The sequence below is a fragment of the Vespula pensylvanica genome, chromosome 14, assembly GCF_014466175.1.
Source record: "Vespula pensylvanica isolate Volc-1 chromosome 14, ASM1446617v1, whole genome shotgun sequence".
NCBI classification, from domain to species: Eukaryota; Metazoa; Arthropoda; class Insecta; order Hymenoptera; family Vespidae; genus Vespula; species Vespula pensylvanica.
Window position 1 is genome coordinate 686,646 of NC_057698.1, and position 22,061 is coordinate 708,706.

Here is a 22,061-nt window from a genome sequence, read left to right on the forward strand (position 1 = left end):
TAATCTCACGAAGACTTGAGAAGAATTATGAGATAGGGATAAAGAAAATTACTCTATGATATTCGGCTATTCGGTTCTTCAATTTTTTTTATAGATAGAAAAGAGAAAAAAGAGTGAAAAAATATTTATTTAATTATCATCGTCAATTATTATTAACTATTATTATTATAATTATAGTGAAGGGTGCACAAAAAATTCATCTATTATCCGATTACTCGATATACGAGTTCTCTTAGCGATATGAAAGAGAGAAAAGACTACGTTCGATCGTAATAACTGAATTTGAAAAGAAAAAAAAGGAAAAAGAAAAAATTTTGTCATATCGAGGAAGAAAAAAAAGATTGTAGGATGATTCGACTACTGGAATCTAGATCGTTCTCTTTCACTTGTAAATTTGACGGAAATGAGAGAGACAGAAAGCAAAAGAAGGGAAAAAAGAGAAAAATTTAATGTTTTGTTTAATTATTGTTATTATAGTAAAACGAGCAGAGAGAGAGAGAGAGAGAGAGAGAGAGAGAGAGAGAGAGAGAAAACGTAATAGTTGAAAAAGTGTCACGCTCATGCTTTCATTAGACGTTTTAAATAATAGGCGCGAGGATAAATGGGCCGCGAGAATTATCTTTCCGCTTTTTAAACCCTTTTCATATTATTTTTCTTTTTTTTTCTTTTCTCCTTTTTTTCGTTTCTTTTCTTTTCTTTCTCCCAGGTTTCGAAACTCACCGAGTCGATGATCGACAATGCCGATAACTCGCTCGAACTACCAGTTTACACGTAAAACTTGCGTTCGAATCTTTGTTGAAAATTAAAGTCGATGTTTTACGTAATCTCATCGTATCTTTTTCGTAATGTTTGATTCAATGTTCAATGTTTAACATCGTAGAAATGGGTTTAATACGAATTCATATTTTCAAATTGATTACGAATTGATTACCATTATGATTTTATCGATTTTTAATTAACAATATATTTTAACAAATAATTTCATTCTATCGAATGATCGTAAAAAATTCAAACGGGATGAACGAAGAATCGCGATAATGATTAATGGATTATATTTATCTTCTGTTTCATATTTTTTTTCTCTTTTTTTTACAAATAAACACAGGTCTGAATACATTTCGCATATTAAACATTTAATATGCTTTAATTCTGCAACCACACGAATTTAATTAAGTTAAATGATTTTCATCCTGTTATGAAATCAATTTCATGATTATCGGAACGACCCTGCCTCGAACATAAAAAATAAAAAAGAAAAAAGGAAACGAAGTAAAATAAAAATAAATAAAAAATGAGGCTTTAATTGTTTTTTTTTTTTTTATAATATAACTTTTTTAATACAACATACGTGCTATTAATATCGATTATAATTTAGCTAGGACATTATTTTAAGTTTTACTCGTATATATTTTTCTATGTTTTGAAACGTCGCGTTGTTCACCGTCTTACACGTAGCTAACGAAAAAGATACGATTAAAAATAAAGAAAAAAATAAATAAATAGCAAAAAATTCAGAAGAGAGAAAGAGAAAGAGAGAGAATAAAATATACGAAAATTCATGAAAGCTCTTACAATTTCTCTCCTTTTATAGAAATGCATTTTAATTGTACGTTTCAACGGTAATATCGGATTACCTAATATCTATTCAAAGAGCGATGGTGGCTAGGTAAACAGTACGTTTCAATCGCGCTGGTACAGATTTTACGTGAAAGAAATTATTTAATTTACTCGACGAATACCATTGAACAATTTGCATGCAGGAGTAAATCGATCGTTACAATCGAACGAAATAATTTGTTTTATTTGTCCACAAAATTTCGTGTAATATAACCGGAACACTAGGATAATAACGGTATATCATTGTGTTCTTTTTTTAAATTTGCAAAAAAATCGACGAGTTTTTATCATTGATAACGATTACGTATATATAAATGTATGTATGTTCGTGTGCGTGTGTGTAATATTTAACATATAATTTAGTCTAATTAAAATACAACATTTGTCGTGATAAAAAATGATTATAATATTCCGCTTTGAACAATGTCGAAATAAAATCGACATATAAGCACCTGTGAAGCAAATTGATGTCGAGACAGGCTCGACTTAGGAGTTCAAAGGGTTAAATATCTTACGATTCACACCTTACATATACACACACATACGCGCGTGCATGCAGCTACACTGCACGAATATCTAGATTACAACATACACATACATACGTGTCATGTCCTTCTTAAGATAAGAGCTTTCGACGGGATAGTTAATATACTCTATCTTTCGAGCATACTCGTGCATCGTGAAATGAAAAGGAATAGCAGGAAGGATTTAAGGCAACAAAAAGAAAAGAAAGAAAGAAAGAAAGAAAGAAGGAAGAAAAAAACACGCGAAAAGAAAAGAAAAGAAAAGAAAAGAAAAGAAAAGGGAAGGAAAAGAGAATAGAAAAAAAATTCCTCGTCGATAGCAGAGTAATTATGGTTATATACGGTTAGGGTGGTATTCGAAAGGGGTTAAAAAGAAAGGAACGCAAGAAGCTAGAGAGTTATTGCCCTCGGATCATCCCTCTTTTCTATCCCTTTTTCTGTCCCACTCGTGCGCTCTCTCTCTCTCTCTCTCTCTCTCTCTCTCTCTCTCTCTCTATCTATCTATCTATCTATCTATCTCTCTATCTCTTGTTTCACTTATACATCTATCTATATCTTTCTCTCTTTTTATCGTAGAGTAGAACGAAACGTATCGACGATATGTATAGGAGAGAAAGAAAGAGAGAGAGAGAGAGAGAGAGAGAGAGAGAGAGAGGACGTCCACTTGACACGATCTCGTATTGGTTCGCAGGTTTAAAGAGTTTCGATCGACGTTACACGGTTTCCCTTCGAGACACTCGACCCTAGTGACTGAAAGCAACGAAAGAGATAAAGAGAAAGAGAGAGAGAGAGAGAGAGGGTGAGAAAGAGAAGAAAAACAAGGAAGGAAAGAAGAAAGAAGGAGAAAAAAAAAGAAGAAATAAATAAGGAAGACAGAAAGGAAGGAAGGAAGGAAGGAAGGAAGGAAGGAAGGTGTCCTACCAACTGACACGTGTGCTGTGTGTTTGTGTATACGTGTTTTTTTTTATATCTCTGTGTGTGTTTTCCAACTCTCTCTCTCTCTCTTTCTCTATCCATCTATCTATCTATCTATCTGTGTTTTTCTGAACGTCCATTTTAAACTGAAGAGGAAGAAGAAGAAGAAGAAGAAGAAGGAGAAGAAGGAGAAGGAGATCGGACAAGAGTCACGGTTACGAAGGTGCAAAAGAGAAGGAAGAGAAGAAAGAAGAAAAAAAACGAAGGGTGGCGAAGTGAGAGAGAGAGAGAGAGAGAGAGAGAGAGAGAGAAAGAGCGTGAGCGAGCGAGCGAGGAAAAGAGAGGAGAGGAGAGGAGAGAAAGGAAAAAAGTTTTCTGAAGCGTTCGCGAACGCCTCTTCTTTTCAGTGTGTTTAAAACCGTCTCGACGAGCTTACGGTGGAATAAAAAGAGAGCGAAGGAACGATCGATCCAAAGAAAGAAAGGGCCGTGCATGTTTAGCTGTGGACTATGGCAAGGATCCGTAGTCGCCAGACTATCATGATTCTCGGTTATCTCGCGATCGGCATAGTGCTCGCGCAGAATCCTGTCGACGAGAAGACGACCTTCGAGGCTGCTTTTCAAGGTAATTATTTATTTCGATATTAATTAACGTTCGTTAGGAGACGCGTTGTTCGATCGTCGATTCGTTTGAGGTTCAAATGGTTCGAATGGAAGAAGAAAAGGTGAAGACGAAGAAGCACGGAAAAAAAGAAAATTCGCGTTAGCTGAATGTTTACGAAGCTTGTTAATAATTCCAAGGTCATTGAAATTCGTATTCCTCCTTCGAAAAGAACAGTGTCGATTCCTTCTACGAAGAAGAGAAGTGTCGAAGAGCGAGTCGAACGAACGGCGAGCTTGCTAACTCACCCTCGTCATCGTGTCCCGTTTACAGCCTTAGTTGAATAGGCAACGAGCGAGTTTGAAAGCAACCCCCGTGGAAGATTCGAACGGAGTGGCCCATAGAACTTTGACTCTTCACCCTAGTATTCCTCCCTTAGCTTTTTAAATCCCTAATTTTTGCTCTCGTCCTTTTAAGAGCTGTCGGGCTTCCGAAGACCTTCTTGTCTTTAAGACACCCTTTCTCTTTTAATTTTTATCGTAGTCGATTGTTATCTATGTGAATATATATATATATAGAGAGAGAGAGAGAGAGAAGGAAATCCTTCCCCCTCCTCCTCTCAGCACCGACCCGTTCCACCCATCAATACTTCGATTACATTCGATCAATGAATCATAGGAATATTAAAGGATCAAAACGTTCTTTAAAACGTTAAAAGCGATCAGCCATACGAATCGATCCATTCCGCGACACACTGTTTTCATAGACCTCACAAAAGAGCCCTTTCCTCTACCTCTGTGCCTTCTATCGAAGCTACCTGTTGACCTCGGAAGCTTTTAGACATGGACCTGTTGTCTTGTAACCGACAAGAGGGCACGATTATGTCATATTATCCGTATAACTTCGTACAGTCTCCAACTACTTAGTCCGTAACATCTTAGTATATAATTCTCAAATATCTAAACATCTAGATATCATCGAGAAAACTAATTCATTAAGATGACACTAGCAAACCGATGCTTTTAATAAAATCTTTTGTAATATCGAAATACGAAATATTTATCATTCGTAATGAAATATTACGCTTCTCGTTATATCGTTGTACTAGTTTGTAACATCGAACGGATAACCGAAGAAAATTCATTAAGAAATCCCATCGTCGTCGTTACAACGAACGATCCTTTTATCCGATATATTTCTAAACCTATTAAAAATCAGATAACGTCGTGTCATCTATAACTTGGGAAATCTAAACGTCCAAGTGTCATTAAGAAAACTCGTTCGTTATGAGAGCGGTACCATCGTAATTTTCACCTAACCGATCCTTTTAATAAAATCTTTGGTAATATCGAAGAAGGAAACATTTCCATTCGCAATGAAATATCGCAGTCTCGTTTTATAGTTGAAACGTTGATCTCGTCGTATTATTATCCCAGTTTATAACCGAAGAAAATTCATTAAGAAATCCCATCGTCGTCATTATCGCATTTACCAAACGATCCTTTATTCGATATATTTGGAAATGTATTCAAAACCATAACGAAATAATTCCCATAGCCTTGTACGGTTGAAATAAACTCATCGAGCTCGGATCTGAGCGTCGGCTTGCTAATAAAGATAAATTACATTAGGTGATAGTAGCGATGGTAGTAGAATAGTAGTAGTAATAGTAGTAGTACTAGTAGTACTAGTAGTAGTGGTAGTAGTAGTAGTAATAGTAGTAGTACTAGTAACAGGAAGCTTTTGCTCGGTTATAAGCGACACCTAAAATACCTCGACTATATCTCTATCTTCTCTTTCAAATACTCCTCCACCTTCCTTTGCTTGCCCATTGTTGTTGGTCCAACAATGATTTCCAACTCACTGCTAAGACCACCACAACCCCGGACCATCCCTATGGTATGCCAAGAATCGCTCGGCCGTCGGCCAGATTTTAAATGTTTACCTCGGTTTATATCTACGTATGTATGTATGCATATACGTACGTACGTACGTATCTACTTATCTACGTACTCGCGTATATATCCACAAAGTTTATTGGCCCTATTCCTTCCTTGTGGATTTCTACGAAGTTGGATAAAGATGGGGTATAGTGTATGATGACGATGGGCAAAGGAGAGTGGGGAAAGGGGATCAAGAAGGAGGAGGAAGATGAGGACAGCCCGAAGAAGGATCAGAGACAGAAGCGAGTGAAATATTACGTTTCCTCTATGAAACCGAGATATGAACGACAAAGTACTATTTTCCTTCTATATATTTATATATATATATGTATGTGTATATATATATATATATTATTATCTATATATAGGAGGTGACCTGTAACTAGTTCGACTACTATTACGAGGATTGTTATATTAGACGGGAGATAAAAAAAGAACATGAGCGGAAAATCGTGAAATTTCTTTCCGTCGGGGTGTTCGAGGATATCGACTTTGAGCGTGGAAATCTCTCTCAAGGCGATTTCTATTTATTTTCTCTTCTAATAATATATATACGCGTGTGTACGTTGTTACTCATAGAGTTAATTAATTAGTTACACTTGATAGATCGGATAACTTGATTAGTGTAAAAGATAGAAATAACACGAGGAGACGTATTAGTTCGATTTGATATAAATAATTGAGAAAGGTTAAAAATGTGATTAAGAATTATTTTTTTAATAACGAAAAAATGGCAATCGTCGAACGCTGCTTCAAAAATTTGCTCGTTTTTTATTCAAGAAGTTCGTCGATCGATCAAAGTCAAATTCGAAACGACCTACATTTTATTTAAGTACCGTAACCCTAACTTGTAGTATTGCATGATTGTTCTCAATTCTATATATATATATATATATATATATATATATATATATATATATATATTTGTGTGCATATAGTCCTCGAAGAAGCAAACAGAAAGACGATGTAAAGTTACCCAGAAACGTCATCCCAAATTTGTTCTGATTTCATCGTCCCTTTTCCGTTTATATCTGTCTATCTATCTGTCCATCTATCTATCCATCTATTTATTCGTTTATTTATTTATCCCAAGCATACAAAATTTTATTCTATTAATTTCTCTCGCGATATGATTTCCTTCTATTTCTTTTCTCGTTTCATTTTCCTTTTCTTTTTGTTCCTTCTTCTTTTCTCTCCTTCTCCTTCTTATTTTCTACCCCAGAGATATCATTTCACCCCGTTATTGTCTAAAAATAATGAATCGCACCTCGCGTTAGTCACAGCTAACGCAGTTATCGCGCTCGAGATGGTACGATTCGAAAAGAGCTAAGAGAGAGAGAGAGAGAGAGAGAGAGAGAGAGAGAGAGAGAGAGAGAGAGAGCTAAGGAGGATGAAGGAGGAGAGGGAGATATTACCAGGAGCTCTCGTCTTTCGTCGTACCGTTCGATAAATGCCCATCCCCATTCCTTCCAACCCCGTTCACGTTCCTCTTCCTCTTCTCTATGATAACCATAGAAGGTGAAAATGTGTAGATGTAGCCGTGTAGCCGTAGGTGCAAGTATAGGTTTGTAGGTAGAGGTGGAGAAGAACCAGTGACAAGCTATATAGTATTCGGATTATTCTACAGGACCAATGTACAACTTGATTACACGGCCAATTTACAGAATCGCGTTGGTACATTGCGCACATGCGTGATAGGCCGCATTGGAGATCGATCGTGCGGCAAAGGATAGAATAATACACGAGAGTTAACGTATTCCACTATCGCTTTTACAAAGATCACGAGACAGGAAATGACGTTCAGGTATATATACGAAAGTATATATATATATATATATATGTGTATATATATTATATATATACGTTTATGTATGTGAAGAAGGGAAAGGGATAGACCAGAGGGAAAACTTACGAAAGGAGAATCATACGAGCTTTGTCAGAACGTCGTGAAAGAAACTTTTATGATTATATTTCTTTGTCATATTTTTACATTGGGAATTCTATCGATTGTTTCCTGTGAATTATTTTTTTTTTCTTCTTCTTTATAATCTTGAGTTCTTCTTTTATACTATAGTATATAGTTTTTTTTGTTTCTTTTTTTCTATTCTTTTTCTTTTTTTTTCTTTTTTTTTTTTCATTAATATCAACCGTCCGGTGAAATTCTTTCTTTCTTCCTTCCCGTGTATTCCTTTTCTCTCTAGGAGGCTAAAGAATTTAGATAATTTTTTCTTAAAGTCTTTGATTCGTTACAGAAAATTAATATAATGTTTCTTTAATTACTCATTTTTAAAGAATAATTATATTTCAACGATCAAATCGTTGGAAAGATTCCTTCTCCCTTTCTCGCATAGTTTTAAATCAAAATTAATAATCGTTCGTAACGAAATAAATACATTTTTCCATCGAAGAAAATTAGAAAAGAATTAATCGTTATACGCGTGCGTTATAGTTACGCGTCTCTTATATTCCTATTAAACACAATTCGCTATATAAAATTGATACCTTCATTTATCTTTTTCTATTATATTTTAACGATCTATAATCTAATTTTAGAGTTTCAACAGAACGCAGAAGTAAAATTCGTGTTTCCCTTTATCGAAAATCGTTACTAAAATTTCTCTATATGTGTCTTCTATCCGGTGCGGAATGACTATCGAGAGGGAATGAAAAAAAAAAAAAAAAAAAAAGAAAAAAGGAAGGAGAATGAATAAAAGAGAAAACGAAGAAAAAAGAAACGAATAAGGAACGGTTAAAATCGATAATAAAATTGGGGGATATTCGAGTATATTCTTACGTTCTCACACGAAACAGAAGTTGGCTGCTATTATTACTACTATGACAACTAAAAGGTATGAAGAAAAGAGGGGTTGCAAAATTTAGCGGGAAAGTTATAAAATTGGCTTTATGAAATTTTCTGGACGTAAAATGTTCGACGGTGCCGAGTAGTAGCAATGCTGGTGTTGATGCTAGTAGTAGTAGTGTAGTAGCAGTAGTAGTAGTAGTTTCGAGGCCGCGGGAAAAGTAAATTTTCCATGGCCGTCGTTGCGGGCTTGCGTTATAAATAAGTCCTCGGTGGATAAGGGATAACGATTTATAAACACGCTGGCCAGAGGGATAAAAATGGGATGTCTATCCTTGCTGGTGGATAGCCACACCCTCTCTCTTTTTCTCTCTTTCTCTCTTTCTCTCTTTCTCTCTCTTTGCCACTCCCTTCTCCATCCTTTTTCTCTCTTTCTCTCTCTCTCTCTCTCTCTCTCTCTCTCTCTCTCTCTGTCTGTCTTTCTGTCTTTCTCTCTTTGCTCCTCGTTTTCTTTTTATTTCTATGCATTAACAGAATCAGTTTACCATCGATATATTACTTGTTGACCAGTCTGATAATACGATTAGTAATAATAGTTGGTACGATTATTATTATTATTATTATTATATATGTGCGTACACGAATACTATACATGGAATATATGACTGATTTTATTATAATTATCTAGTTTCTTCTTTCTTTTTTATAAATACTGTTTATATTGTTATAATATAAATATCTATATTTTACCTCGTTTAATATGTTATATATAACTATTTATAATAAAGCTATGTATATATATATATAAAACATGCACGATAAAAAACACTCGGTTAAGTTCAGTCCTCGGGAAAAATCGGTAAAAGACAAAAAAGAAATATGTAACTTATGTAAATCGAATTTGAAATGTTGGAGTATGTTTCTTTCCGGTTCCTATTGGAGAATCTCCTCGAAACAAGCTTTCCTAAGGAAAAAACAAGCTTTTTCTAAGGATTATGTCTCGATTCCGTCTAACGTATACAACCTCACGAATTGGAAGAAAGTTCCTTACCTAGGAAGGACTTTCGAAAGAGTTGGAATAGTTACGTGCACACCTCCCACTCCCCAGAGAGGAAGAAAAAGAAAAAGAGAAAGAGAGAGAGAGAGAGAGAGAGAGAGAGAGAGAGAGAGATAGAGAAAGAGAGATGTTTATTTTCCAACATCAAATGCAAATACTTTTTTTTTTCTCTACGAGCATGATCGTTCTCGGTTTCAGGAAGATGCGGGCGTAGATCTCCCTGCGAGCATCTTTGCTACGAACTTCACGACGGGATGTATGAATGTGACTGCAGGGACGGCTACATACTTCATAAGAATGGATATAGTTGTGCCGGTAAGTTTCTACAAATTTATATCTATCTATTATATCTATCTATCTATTTATCTATCTTTTATTTTCTCGTCTCACTTTATTACTATTATTATTATTATTATTATTATTATTATTATTATTATTATTATTATTATTATTATTATTATCATTATTGTTGTTATTATTCTTGTTATGTTTCTTTTTATTTGTATTATAGAAAATAAGAGCTCCCTTGTCGCAAAGAATTTCTGTCGAATGTATGTCGCATTTCTGTGGGTTTTCTCTGTTTTTTTCTTTTTCTCTCATCCGAAATATATATTACACGTATTATATCACTGTTCCTCCGGAAGTAACTTGACATATTTTTTTCCCTCTCCATTTTTCCTGGCATTCGTTCTTTCCTCTTTTTTTTTTCTTTCCTTCGTTTTTTCCTTTTTCTTTTTTTTTTTTTTTTTTTGTTTTCATTTTTATTACCACTATTATTATTCAGACGAAATATTACTACGAGCAAATAAGTCGGAAAGAAGGGCACCTCTCGTACATCGTCTATGTATATTTTTGCTTTGCTCCCTTCTTTTTCTTTTCTTAATACTTTTTACTTAAAAATTATTATCCTTAAGAAATATTACTGCTTATCCGTAAGGAACATATTGTATGAATCGAACTTTTTCTTCTTTTCTCTCTCTCTCTCTCTCTCTCTTCTTTTTTCTTTCTCTCTCTCTTTCTTTCAGACACACATATATACAGTAAGTGCACATAGAAAGTGCACATTATTCAGAAAAAGAAACATACTATAAGTCATCTTTTCCTTTTTCTTTTTTTATTGTTTCTTTTTTTTTTTTTTTTTTATCGAACTCACGTCGAACAGGCAGCTCGTTGTAATGATCTCGCACCATCGTCGTTACTTACCGTTCGTGCGAAATAAAGCGGGTTAAAGTTCTTTCTCTCTCTCTCTCTCTCTCTCTCTCTCTCTCTCTCTCTCGTTCTCCTTCGAACCTTTTCCTTTCTTTGAAAGAGCCGAAGCGTTGCTCGTTAGCGCGGAAATTGCGTGTCGTTAAAAAATTACGGGAGAGTGCGAGACGTCTCGACGTCTTTTATTATTTTCCTTTTTTTTTTCTTGTTTTCTACCTTTTTTTTCTAATTTCCTTTTTTTTTCACCACTTCGAGCGTTTGTTTTGCCCGCGTCGTAGGACATGACGGCCTAGATACGAAAAGAATGAAAATAAAAGGGACGACAAACAATGAATAAATTAGTAAGAAAAGAAAAATTATTGGGTTGCGTCAATAAGAAAATTGTTGGAATTTTCAGTAGAAGATACTCAACATACAATGTCTTTTCTTTCTTTTCTTTTTTTTTTTCAATAGAATATTTATTCAAATTGAATAACACACATATATATATATATATATATATATATATATATATATTAATAATAGTTTATAGAGTATAGTATTGGATTAATTAGTAAACAATGCCAAAGTTATCGATATTTTAATAGATAGAAGATTCCGATATCTATGAAATCTATTATATATGTGCATTTTAAAATTGAATTGAGTTATTTTAAAATAACGAAAATGTATTGAACTGGCCAATAAATAATATCTGAATTTTCTCTAAAGCGTTACTGAAAATTCGTTAGAAAATACGGTCAATTTACTATAGAAATTTTCAATCAAAAATACCGCAAATTCAATAGAAAGTTTATTCATGTTTTTCTATTGTACTATCATACATACATACATACATATATATATATATATATATATATATATATATATTCATTCAGTATTTTATATCCAAATGAACATTGTATTCAATATTTCAAACTACGAATATCTCCATTAGAAACACGTCATTCAAGAATCCAACAATATTTCATGACAGATATTATAGTTACATAGAAAAAGAAATACTATAAAAAATTTTTAAACTACTTACTAGGCAAGCCAATATTTAATTGCATACGTATATAGTGTTAAAGAAATAGAGAGAGAGAGAGAGAAAGAGAGAGAGAGAAAGAGTGAGAGTGTTAAAGACAGAGACATGGAAAAAAAGACAGAGAGAGAGAGAGAGAGAGAGAAAGAGAGAGAGGGAGGGAAAGGATGAACTTTTGCTGACGAACGGGGTTGCACGGTGAAAATTCCAGTGATAACTGCCGAAAAGCGTTAGCGTTCGTTTTCTACGTTTTACAAATTGTTTTCAATATTTCATTTCGCGGGCTCGACGTTAAAATGGAACTTTAAACTCGTGGCATGTAGTGGCGGCTGTCGTGAGGGAGTTCACGTTATTACTGTGCCACCACAGCACCATTTCATAGTTACTCCACAAACTTTTCAAAGCATCCATGCACTTGATCTTTTCTATTGCGCTTTATATCTTACAGACATACATACATACAAACATACATATATATATATATGACCTTTTTCTTTGCAGAGCCAACATCCCTTTCCCTTTTACCCCTCTCTTTTTTGTTTTTTCTCTCTTTCTTTCTCTTTCTCTTTCTCTATCTCTTTTTCTCACGCTTTCTTTCTTCTCTCTGTCTTTTTTTTTCTTACACACACACACACACACACATATATATATATATGTATTTATTTTTCTTTCTATCTATTTTTATCGCCAATCACTAATTTAAAGATGTTCCGTTCTCAGTTACGTAGCTACTTTCCGAACTAGGTATCTTCGTCTTGAACTTGATTAACCCACTCTCTTTAGCCTGATTATCGATAACAATTAAAAGGAATAAAATATAGGAAGGATTATTCTACTTTTAGAAATCTCCTCGGTTGCTACTTCGTTTGTAACAATTTCGTCCATTTCGTTAAAGGCTTGCCGCCTGTTATCCCACTTAACGATCTTTCTCGTTACCGATAATGCCTTTGGCATTTCGCCGTTTTCCTTACGACCTAATAAGCGGAACCTTCTCTATTTTTAGAGTTCGTCTTTTACTTACACGCAAATATGGATTATTAATTCATGATACATACATATTATATATGATAATATAATGGAATGTACACAATGGAGAAATGAATAATAACACCGAGTTTATCCTTTGAAATCCCCGAAGTGGGGCAATTTTTATTTACAAAAACAATTTTGTATTATTATCTGGAAAATATTATCGATCGATTCGACTGATTACAGCGATTTAATTTTATATGCTTATGTATATCAGTTATTCGATCGAAAAACAATGATATATTTTTGATAGATATAAATATTATGACGTAAAAATACGATATTATATTTTCTCAGGTCATCTTTATCTTCCCGTTGTCAGTATAATACGCTAATTAAATCTGATTAAAATCAGATATGATAAACAAAATTATATCTCGACATTATCGACATTGTTCGTTCCTGAATCAATCGTACTTACAGGTATATGTATATGTATTTATACATGAATAATATATTCAATTAGAAGATTTATCAGTTTTCTTTCTATTCAGATTCTTTTCTTTCTTTCTTTTTTTCTCATCTCTTTCCCTTATCAGTCGATATCAAAGAATTTTCTAAATAGCTTCGACGACATCACGTCGTAGTAGTTATTGTACATCGGACTATTCTCGATTGTTAAATAAAGCGTACTAAGAGTTTATAAAATTGTCGGTTCCCTTCTTCTTTTTTTTTTTCTTCTCTTCTTTTGTAATAGGAAACCCGAAGCGAATCGAAGCGTAGCCGAGTAGGGGCGAGATGAATGCATCCACTGTTTCAGGGATATACAATTGAACGATGCAATTCGTCGAATGGGTTGCACTCGAGTAATTCGCTATTGAAGATCGATGCGTCAACGATGCTGAGCAGGTAGAAATTATTCGTCTCGGGATTCCGATATTCCTTCGTCGAGCGGTAAAAAATAAAGTACACGGTAGACTAGAAGGGATTTTCTTGATTTTTCTTTTTTCTCCCTTTTTTCTCTTTTTTCTGTATCTCTTTTTAAATATCGTCCCTTATCAATCGTCGATGAAAATAAGAGACAGAAAGAGGATTGCGATAATGTTCTTTTACACGAAAATAGAACGATTAGATACGTTGGGGGGATACGTCGGGATTTTAACGACAGGGATACAAAAAATGTACGAGTACAAAAATATATGTATGTATATATCTCGATTATTTTATTTATTCGATCATCGTAGATACAAGAGCAATTAGCGATTGACTATAAGATAATCAGAAGATTAATACGAATAGAAAGTAATTCGAGTGATATACGATGAGGAAAGATGGTCGTTTTTTTTTTAAACATAATATCGTTTCTAATTAATAGATTTTTATTGTATCAGTAGTTGTACCAAGTCAATCTTACCGATTTTCTTTCTTTTCTTTCTCTCTCTCTCTCTCTCTCTCTCTCTCTCTCTCTCTCTCTCTTCTTTATATATATATATATTTTTTTTTTTTTTACAACGGACTAAGGTTGCGTTAATCTCTTTTTCTCAAAGGGAAGTTTCAATCGTTTTCTGGAAATCATATCGAGCGATAGATCTTTCTCTTCGAGGATCTGAAGAATCGTGTTGATTTCTACGTCCTCGTTACGAAGATCTTTGCGTCTAGTTGTGAACTCCACCGCTGACGTCGACGCGGCATTTGCTTTTACGACATCTGACACGGACTTTACCATTCCACTTCCACTTCGCAGTCGTTGGGTCGACTTGTTCGACCGCTGTATTTTCGTTTTCCGTGATATGTGGAACGACTTCTCCGCTTGGTAATCTCAACCAATGGATTCCAAGGGTAGCTTTGTTACATTTCGAATTGTCAATTTCGTCGTTGTTGCAATTGGAATGGAAAACAATTTCTACAGAATTGTTTTCATCGTCGACGCTTTCTTCCTCTTCCTCCTCCACGTTGTATGACTTTTGGATACCGTCGTCGACTTCATCACCGGCTGGTTCTGGTACGAGGGTTCCGTCATCGGCTACGTACCAGCTTCCGCCGATACCGATGTGACCCTTGCATCGCTTTCCACGACACTTTATTCCGCCTGATACCTTTATCTTCGACAAATCAGCTTCGTTTTCAGCGAGGTTCTCCTACGAAATAATTCATATTTGATTTCGCATTCAATGGAAAATTCATTCGAATATTCATTTCTTTCGATATTTCACGATTGTTGTTCTTACTTGTTGAACGTTTTCCAAGCCTACAGGACTGGCAATAGCTACCGCCGCAAGGGCAAATAGAACGACGAACACCTTCATGTTTGATCCTATTTCGATAAAGTACGTAATACGAATTAATAATATACGCTTACAGGTAATACAATTTTACAAAGTTCATTTCTATTTTTGGTACATTAGAATATTATAATATGGTATCGTCGTGTATACGATGATATAACTATTTGTAATGCTACTTACCAGTAGAGTTCGATTCGTAATGTGTTATTTGCTGGCTCACGGTGGCTTATATAGTAATGAAAAAATGAAGGGGCAATGTGTACATAATTATCGGGGAATCACATCTTCGAATGACTTCTTCAAAAACATTTTTGATTCGTTGATTTTGGCATTCCGTCGGCCTTCCTCCCTTCCCCGCGTATCTTTAAGAGTCCGATATCCTTTAATCGCGATCTTCATCGATTCTATTTGTTGTCGATAATCGCGTTAAACATCGCTTTTATTTAAGTACTATATATATATATCTCAAAATGATATTTACACAAGTGGGATTAAGCCAATAAATATTTAATTTTATTATTTTTGACGATATTTAAAATTTTCTGCTTCTGTGTAATCACATTTCTAATGTTTATTTGTCGTATTTTCAATTTCCCTATTACGATTGTACCATTTCTCTATTATCTGTCTATTATTTTGTTCTGTCATTTATTTATTAGTATATATCATCGTTTTGTTATTGCGTTTACTAGTTCCTATTTCTTATTGGTAGACAAAGGCAGGGATTATTTCAAATAGAATATGTACTATGTTCTATTACGGATAACAGCGATTGTACCAGACCATTATTATACTTACCTTACAATCGAGAAAGTTATTTAATTACATTCGCTAAGCCCTTTGCCGATATTAGTTATCGATTTTAATCGAAACTCGTTCGTTCGTTGGAAACGCATTTCATTTCTTTTTTTTTTTTTTTTTTTTTGTCTTTTTCATGAGACGCATAACTTTACTATTTCGAAATGATCGGGACGGAAAAAAAATGGTATCATTCGTTTTACGTATCCGAAATGTATCTTCGTTCGATGCGTTGATTCGATAAACTCGGAAAAGACTATTCTTTTTTCTTCCACTTTTTTTTTCCTTTTCCAATAGATCGCCGAATAAATAGATTAAATTCGTTTGATGTCTGGGATATGACCTTGATTCGATAGAAATCTCGAATTTAAACGTAAGACGGATCGAGCTCGTGTCGATCGTAATATAAATTAAGAATATCGCATAACAAGATTTTGTAAATTTTTTCATTCGAATGCTCGATATATATGCTCGAAAAATAATTCTTATAAACGATCGACACTTTTATTTCGTTGAAATTTTTTCCATGTATCATGCTGTGTAAACAAGCGTTTCTTTTATCCTCTTTTATCCCCCTTGACTATATTTCGACAACTACGAATAGAGTTATCTAATTGAAATTAACGAGCAGAACAAAGATCGAAAGCATTTCGATTCGTTCTACAAATCTAAACAATTTTGATGCGTAGGTTGTTCCCCGAGTTTGATAAATTTGTATTGAAAATGACCGGATGTTATCGATTAAATTCAAGAGCATACAGATTACATATATGATTTATCGATCTTTATCTTTCTTTCTTTTTTTTTTTATGATTGTATTATCGTGTCGTAATCGTGATGTCAAACACGTGCCATCTCTCCTTTACCTCGTCTCAATTTTCAAATCACTTTCTACATATGAATCTATTATTGCGTCAGACTTATCTTTCTTATATAAATCAAATTTTTATCCTCTTGTCTTCTTTTTTTTTTTTTTTTATATATATAATTGAACATAAAAAAAAAAATAAATCGAGGATCGATGCGATCTAGATCTTTCGTTCTAATCTCTTCCAAATAATTTTCAATCGTTCCAGATTCGTTTATTTATTTATTTATATATATATACAATTAATTAATTAATTTTTAATAAATATATATATATATAATAAAATTTATTAATAAAAAAATGTCTCCCGTTACGAAATGATGTATGTATAAACAAAAAAAGAAAAAAAAAAAAAGAAATTATTCCAATTCCATATCGAATATAATCTGTATGATATTATTTTCGTACGATCTCCTCTAATCTTTTACTTTTTCAATCGTTCCTAGATACAATATCCTAGATACAACGTCTAACAGATCGTTCTTATTCTTTCGTCGATAAAAGGAAAAAAAGAGAAAGAAGAAAATGTCTTTTCTGTCTCTGTTGAAGAACTCAATGCGACGTCACCGTCTACCAGCGAATTCGGAGAACTCGTCGACGATATGGAGAGAGACGAATTGAACTTAGAAACGGACGAGGACGAAGATGCGGTCGAAGATATTCTTTATATGCGTGGTGCATCGTTCACGATACATCTGGATCAACCGAACGAGAACTCGACGACAAATGGAACAAAAGTGAACGGGCAATTCAATGGGACGTCCAATACGCCGGACTTTGGTCTTCCTACCGTTTCTCTTCAGGTATTATCGATTTACGTTCAATCTTACAAGATATTCTACACGTCAAATAGAAAAAAAAGAGAATATTTTATTATAAGATATTCTTCGTTTCGTCGTTATGACAAAAAGTCGATCGCTTGGAAATCGAATCGACGATAAAAGAGTTTATGAAAAATGTCGTCCTAAGAATTATGATTTAAAAAAAGAAAAAAAAAAAACAAAAAACAAAAAAGGGAAAAGAAAAGGAGGCGGAGGAGGAAGAGGCACGAGGAATCTTTGCGAACGTTTTTTTTCATTATTTACAATATTTATACGAATTATTTTAAACGATATTTCGTGCCTGCGTGTGTCTGCTCTTCGCGCGCGCTTGCAATTATTTTTTCTCGACAATAAATATCTTGTATTTGTATTCTTTACTTTAGTCTCTTTATAAAAAAAATATATATATATATATATATATAAATATATAAATCAGTTCTCGATCACTTTCGTCGTAATAATTGGCCCATATATAGCAAACTAAAATGAAATTTATGGTTAACGCGGGATGTGGATTCAACCCTCTTTTCCCCATTACGGTAGATACACGTCCATCAGTCGTTATTTTCTTCTCTACGGTATCCAATGGGAAACTACTGCTTATACCATACCATTGCTCTTTTGCAAAAGCTATTCGTCTTGTCGTATCGAGTTAGATTTTTTTCTTTCTCTTTTTTTTTTTTCCTTTTTCTTTTTCCGACGTCGGTCATCGTTTCTCTCTCATGCGGCCGTCGATGTCTCTTCAGGAGAAAAATATTTCCTGTACAGTTCTCTCTCTCTCTCTCTCTCTCTCTCTCCTCGTTCTCTCCTCCCCGCATTCTGCTCTTCACTCCCCGCCATCAACCTTTTTACCTAGCTACCAGCACTCGCTTTACTCTCTCAATTTCCCAGGACAAGGGTTCTTCGATTATTCTCCAAGCAAGGAGACTTCGACGATAACGCGAGAATTTCTTTTCTCCAAAAATCGAAATTGAATAGACGAGAGAATTCTACTATATAATATCTACAAATAATTCAAACGGGGAAATAAATAGTCGAGAAAAACTGAATAACGCAAATACGTTTTGAACGGGTCGTTATTATGATATCAAAATCGTATTCAACGATGTATTCGAAAATGAGGATCAATTAAACAAGGAGAATCTAAAACTTCGCAAGCAACGAAGAAAAATTTCTAGGGGTGTCTAGAAATTTTTTTCTTTCCCAATGAAACACCATTTTCTCTTGTCACCTATGTGTTCTTACTTTTTAGTGACAAATTATTAAAAAAAAAAAAAAAAAAAAAAAAAGAGAGGAAAAAGAAAACAGTATAAAAACGAAAGAGCACAAAGTTATGTAAAAAATGTTCAATGACAAATTTTCTTTCTTTCTTTTTTTCTTTTTCTTTTTTTTTTTCTTTTTTTTTTATTTCGACACGCTCGATCCGTACGAATAAAATATTCATCGTATAATTTCGTTCGAGTAAAATTTATATCGGTCAATCTTTCCTTCTTCTCTAAACGATAAAAACAATGATTAGGAAACTTTCGTTACAGGTACCAAGCACGACGCGGAAATCATCAACGAGATCGTGGTCAACGAGCGAGCTAGGTAGTAGTACTATAGCAAGTACCGAAGCAACCTGTACCTTGGATTGTGGACCCGGTAATTGTTTCGTTGAGCCGTCCCTCGATGAAGACATTCGGGTGGTATTAGTTGCCGAGAGAAATGGAAGCAACGAGGATGGATCGATGACTATGGATCTCGAGGGCAACAGCGTAGCTCTTAGACAGCAGAAGGAAGGCAACTCCTTCAGGCAGAGGTGTCAATGCCCTCTTGGTAGAGGCGGCGATCGATGTCAGCTTGGTAAACGAGACGTACTTTCTTCTTTCCTTTATAGGCTGGGACAAAAAAGAAAAACACACCCCTATCCTAAAAGAGAAGAGATTGGCCCCAAAAAGGTTCTCTGGTTATATTAGAAATCGATCGAACTTCTCGCTCGAGATATTTTCGTAAGGGTTAATTTTTTTCCTTCTTCTTTTTCTTCTTCTTCTTTTTTCCTTTTCCCTTTATTTCCTTTTCTTTTCTTTTTTTGCTTCGAGGTATTCGTATTATAAGAAGTGTCCTAGATTAGTAATTTTCCAATATGCGAAAGGCGGGAGGGAATAGACAACGAAGGAAAAAAAGAAGAATTAGCCCTGCTTCGGTCTTGTTCTGTCTAGCTTAGAGAAAAAGCAGAGTTGCGGGTTTTTAATATCGCTTATGAACTTTTATACCTTTCTTTTTTTTTTCTTTTCTTTTCTTTTCTTTTCTTTTCTTTTCTTTTTGAAGCTCCAAAAAATGATGGATCAATCGATACATCGTACGTACGTTTCTTTTTTACTTTCTTTACTTTCTTCCTCCGGCTCACATTTTTTTCTCTCTTTCCACTTCAAGACTCGGGGAAAAAAAGAAAGAGGAAAGGAAAAGAAAATGTTTTACCGTCATTTGCTTGAAATAACGTCGACGAAAAGGAGAGTTTAATATAAAGCTATAATCTCGGTGAGACACGCGCGCAACTCGAGGGAGGAGTGAGTTAGAAAAAAAGTAAAAGACCAAGAAGAGAGAGAGAGAGAGAGAGAGAGAGAGAGAGAGAGAGAGAGAGAGAGAGAGAGAGAGAGAAATAGGAAGAAAGAAAAAGTAATGTGGCGTAAGGCAAGACTTTTGACGTTTGCATTCAACAGCTGCAATCTACAAGCTCGATGTGCACAAGTGTTTCCACATGTACAATTTTCATCGTCGCGCATGCAGATAGAGATAGATAGATAGAGAGAGAAAGAGAGAGAGAGAGAGAGAGAAAGAGAGATTAAGTTCTTCCCTTTTCTTCCATTTTGTTATTTTCTTTTTTGGGTTGAGAAAATCTTAATATTTTGTTGAAACTTAATATCTCTCCCGCAGTAAGATCTATAGAGATGCTCGTAAAGTATGTTTTATGTATACACTTGTAGCCTTTTTTTCTTCCCCCTCTTTTCTCTCTCTCTCTCTCTCTCTCTCTCTCTCTCTTTCTCTTTCTTGTATTTTTTCTGCTTTTTTTTTTCTTCTTTTTCTCTTTCTTTTCTTTTCTCTCAGAGAGCCACGCTCGTACTCACGACGACGTGCGCCGTTTTGAAATGAAAGACGTGGCTGTGGTGCGCATGCTGTGCAAACTTTTAGGAACGGCGACGTCTAAACGAGATACCGTTGCTCTATTTTATTACAAAAGACGTACACATTAATGGCCGAAAGCCTGTTTTCCTATTCGCTGAATAGTACCCTGAGTCTAATTTCTCTTCTCGTAATTTCTTTTTATTTTTTTTCTTCTCTCTCACTATCTCTCTCTCTCTCTCTCTCTCTCTCTCTCTCTTCTTTTTCCTCTTCTCTTTTAGTGAGATAAGAAATCATCGTTATTATGGGAATTAAATAGAAAAAGGGAGAGGGAAAGAGGAATGGGGTTATTTTTAAGGTGCGGAAAATGCGACTCTCCCGTGTAAATTTTGTAATTTTATAAGTCATCTATAAATCATTTAGAAAGGATGATGAAATAAAAGTGGAATAGAGATAAAAGAAAAATAAGAATATTTCTAATTTTTCATTTACGTTATAAAATAGTATAATATAGTATCGTTATAATAATTTAAAGTTTTATATATATATATATATATATATTATTAACATACTATTGCATTGTTATGTAATATCGTAATAGTATTCAAGTAAAAACAAATGTATAAGACGCGTTTCAATGTCACTTGTTAAAGATTAACTCAATGACGAACGACGTACAGGTAGAACGAATGAACGTGCGTGTGTAAACACGCGATAATAACATCTCGTGTTTTTCTTTTCATTTTTATTTCAGAAGTCGAAGTGAGATCACCGAGGTTTACGGGGTCAGGTTGGTTGGCATTTCCAGCGCTAAGGGCGGCTTACAAGCACGTACAATTAGAGTTAGAATTTCGGCCGGAAGCATGGGACGGTGTACTGCTTCTTGCTGGCGAACGAGACGATCTCCAAGGTGATTTTATGGCCCTTATATTGCATCACGGTTTTATCGAGTTCAGGTAATTAATCAATTATATATATATATGTGTGTGTGTGTGTGTGTGTACATATTTATATCATATATCACATTTCACACGCCTAAGTACCAAGAAACGAGAAAAGAAGTCCGACGTACCGAGCGTATCGTTCTTTCTTTCTTACTTGAAAATAAACTTATTCAAAAGTCATATTTATTTAATTTATTGAATGAATAAGTGAATAAATCAATTAAGTAATTGACTAATATCAATATGTAATGATACGATAAAGAAAAGAATCTTTTCTTTTTTATCTCCTTCCTTATCACGTTTCTATGTACATGGAAGCATTTATATCATTTGTATTTATACCATTTGTATCAATACTCACAATATAGACTTATGTATGTACAAGTGTATGTTAGAGAATTTACATAGTTTGTGCATATTTATAAAACAGATTTATGTGTGTGTGTGTATAGTACATATATATAATATATATACATATTATACATATATATATATATATATTTATATATAAATTTAATGAAATACTATTACTATACTATATGCATCTATATACATATCTATATTCATATTTATTTATTTATTTAT

At 34.2% G+C, this 22,061-nt stretch overlaps 2 protein-coding genes across 4 annotated transcripts in view; one reads left to right on the forward strand and one right to left on the reverse strand.

The window, feature by feature from the left end:
* The first annotated feature begins 3,148 nt into the window (after positions 1–3,148).
* The window catches only part of LOC122634233 (pikachurin), a 34,258-nt gene continuing 15,345 nt past the window's right edge, over positions 3,149–22,061 (forward strand). Inside the window, exons 1-5 of one of the 3 annotated variants that reach the window (XM_043822962.1) lie at positions 3,149–3,680; positions 9,655–9,771; positions 17,159–17,412; positions 18,966–19,275; positions 21,287–21,488. In XM_043822962.1, coding sequence (XP_043678897.1) covers positions 3,566–3,680; positions 9,655–9,771; positions 17,159–17,412; positions 18,966–19,275; positions 21,287–21,488 — 998 coding nt within the window. In that variant the 5' untranslated portion in view covers positions 3,149–3,565. The remainder of the gene's footprint in view (positions 3,681–9,654; positions 9,772–17,158; positions 17,413–18,965; positions 19,276–21,286; positions 21,489–22,061) is intronic. The other 2 variants (XM_043822964.1, XM_043822965.1) reach the window with 2 other exon arrangements.
* On the reverse strand, positions 14,130–14,972 carry LOC122634235. Its single transcript, XM_043822967.1, has 2 exons — positions 14,887–14,972; positions 14,130–14,796 (listed from the first exon to the last, which is right to left on the reverse strand). The coding sequence occupies exons 1-2, from the start codon at positions 14,962–14,964 to the stop codon at positions 14,314–14,316; spliced, it is 561 nt and encodes a 186-aa protein (XP_043678902.1). The 5' UTR covers positions 14,965–14,972; the 3' UTR covers positions 14,130–14,313.

Bases quoted from the DNA above. Each gene is read 5' to 3' on its own strand.
- LOC122634235 (XM_043822967.1), bottom strand. From the start codon at position 14,964: ATGAAGGTGTTCGTCGTTCTATTTGCCCTTGCGGCGGTAGCTATTGCC. The intron at 14,797-14,886 runs GTAAGAACAACA...ATTATTTCGTAG, and splicing joins GCTTGGAAAACGTTCAACAA to GAGAACCTCGCTGAAAACGA.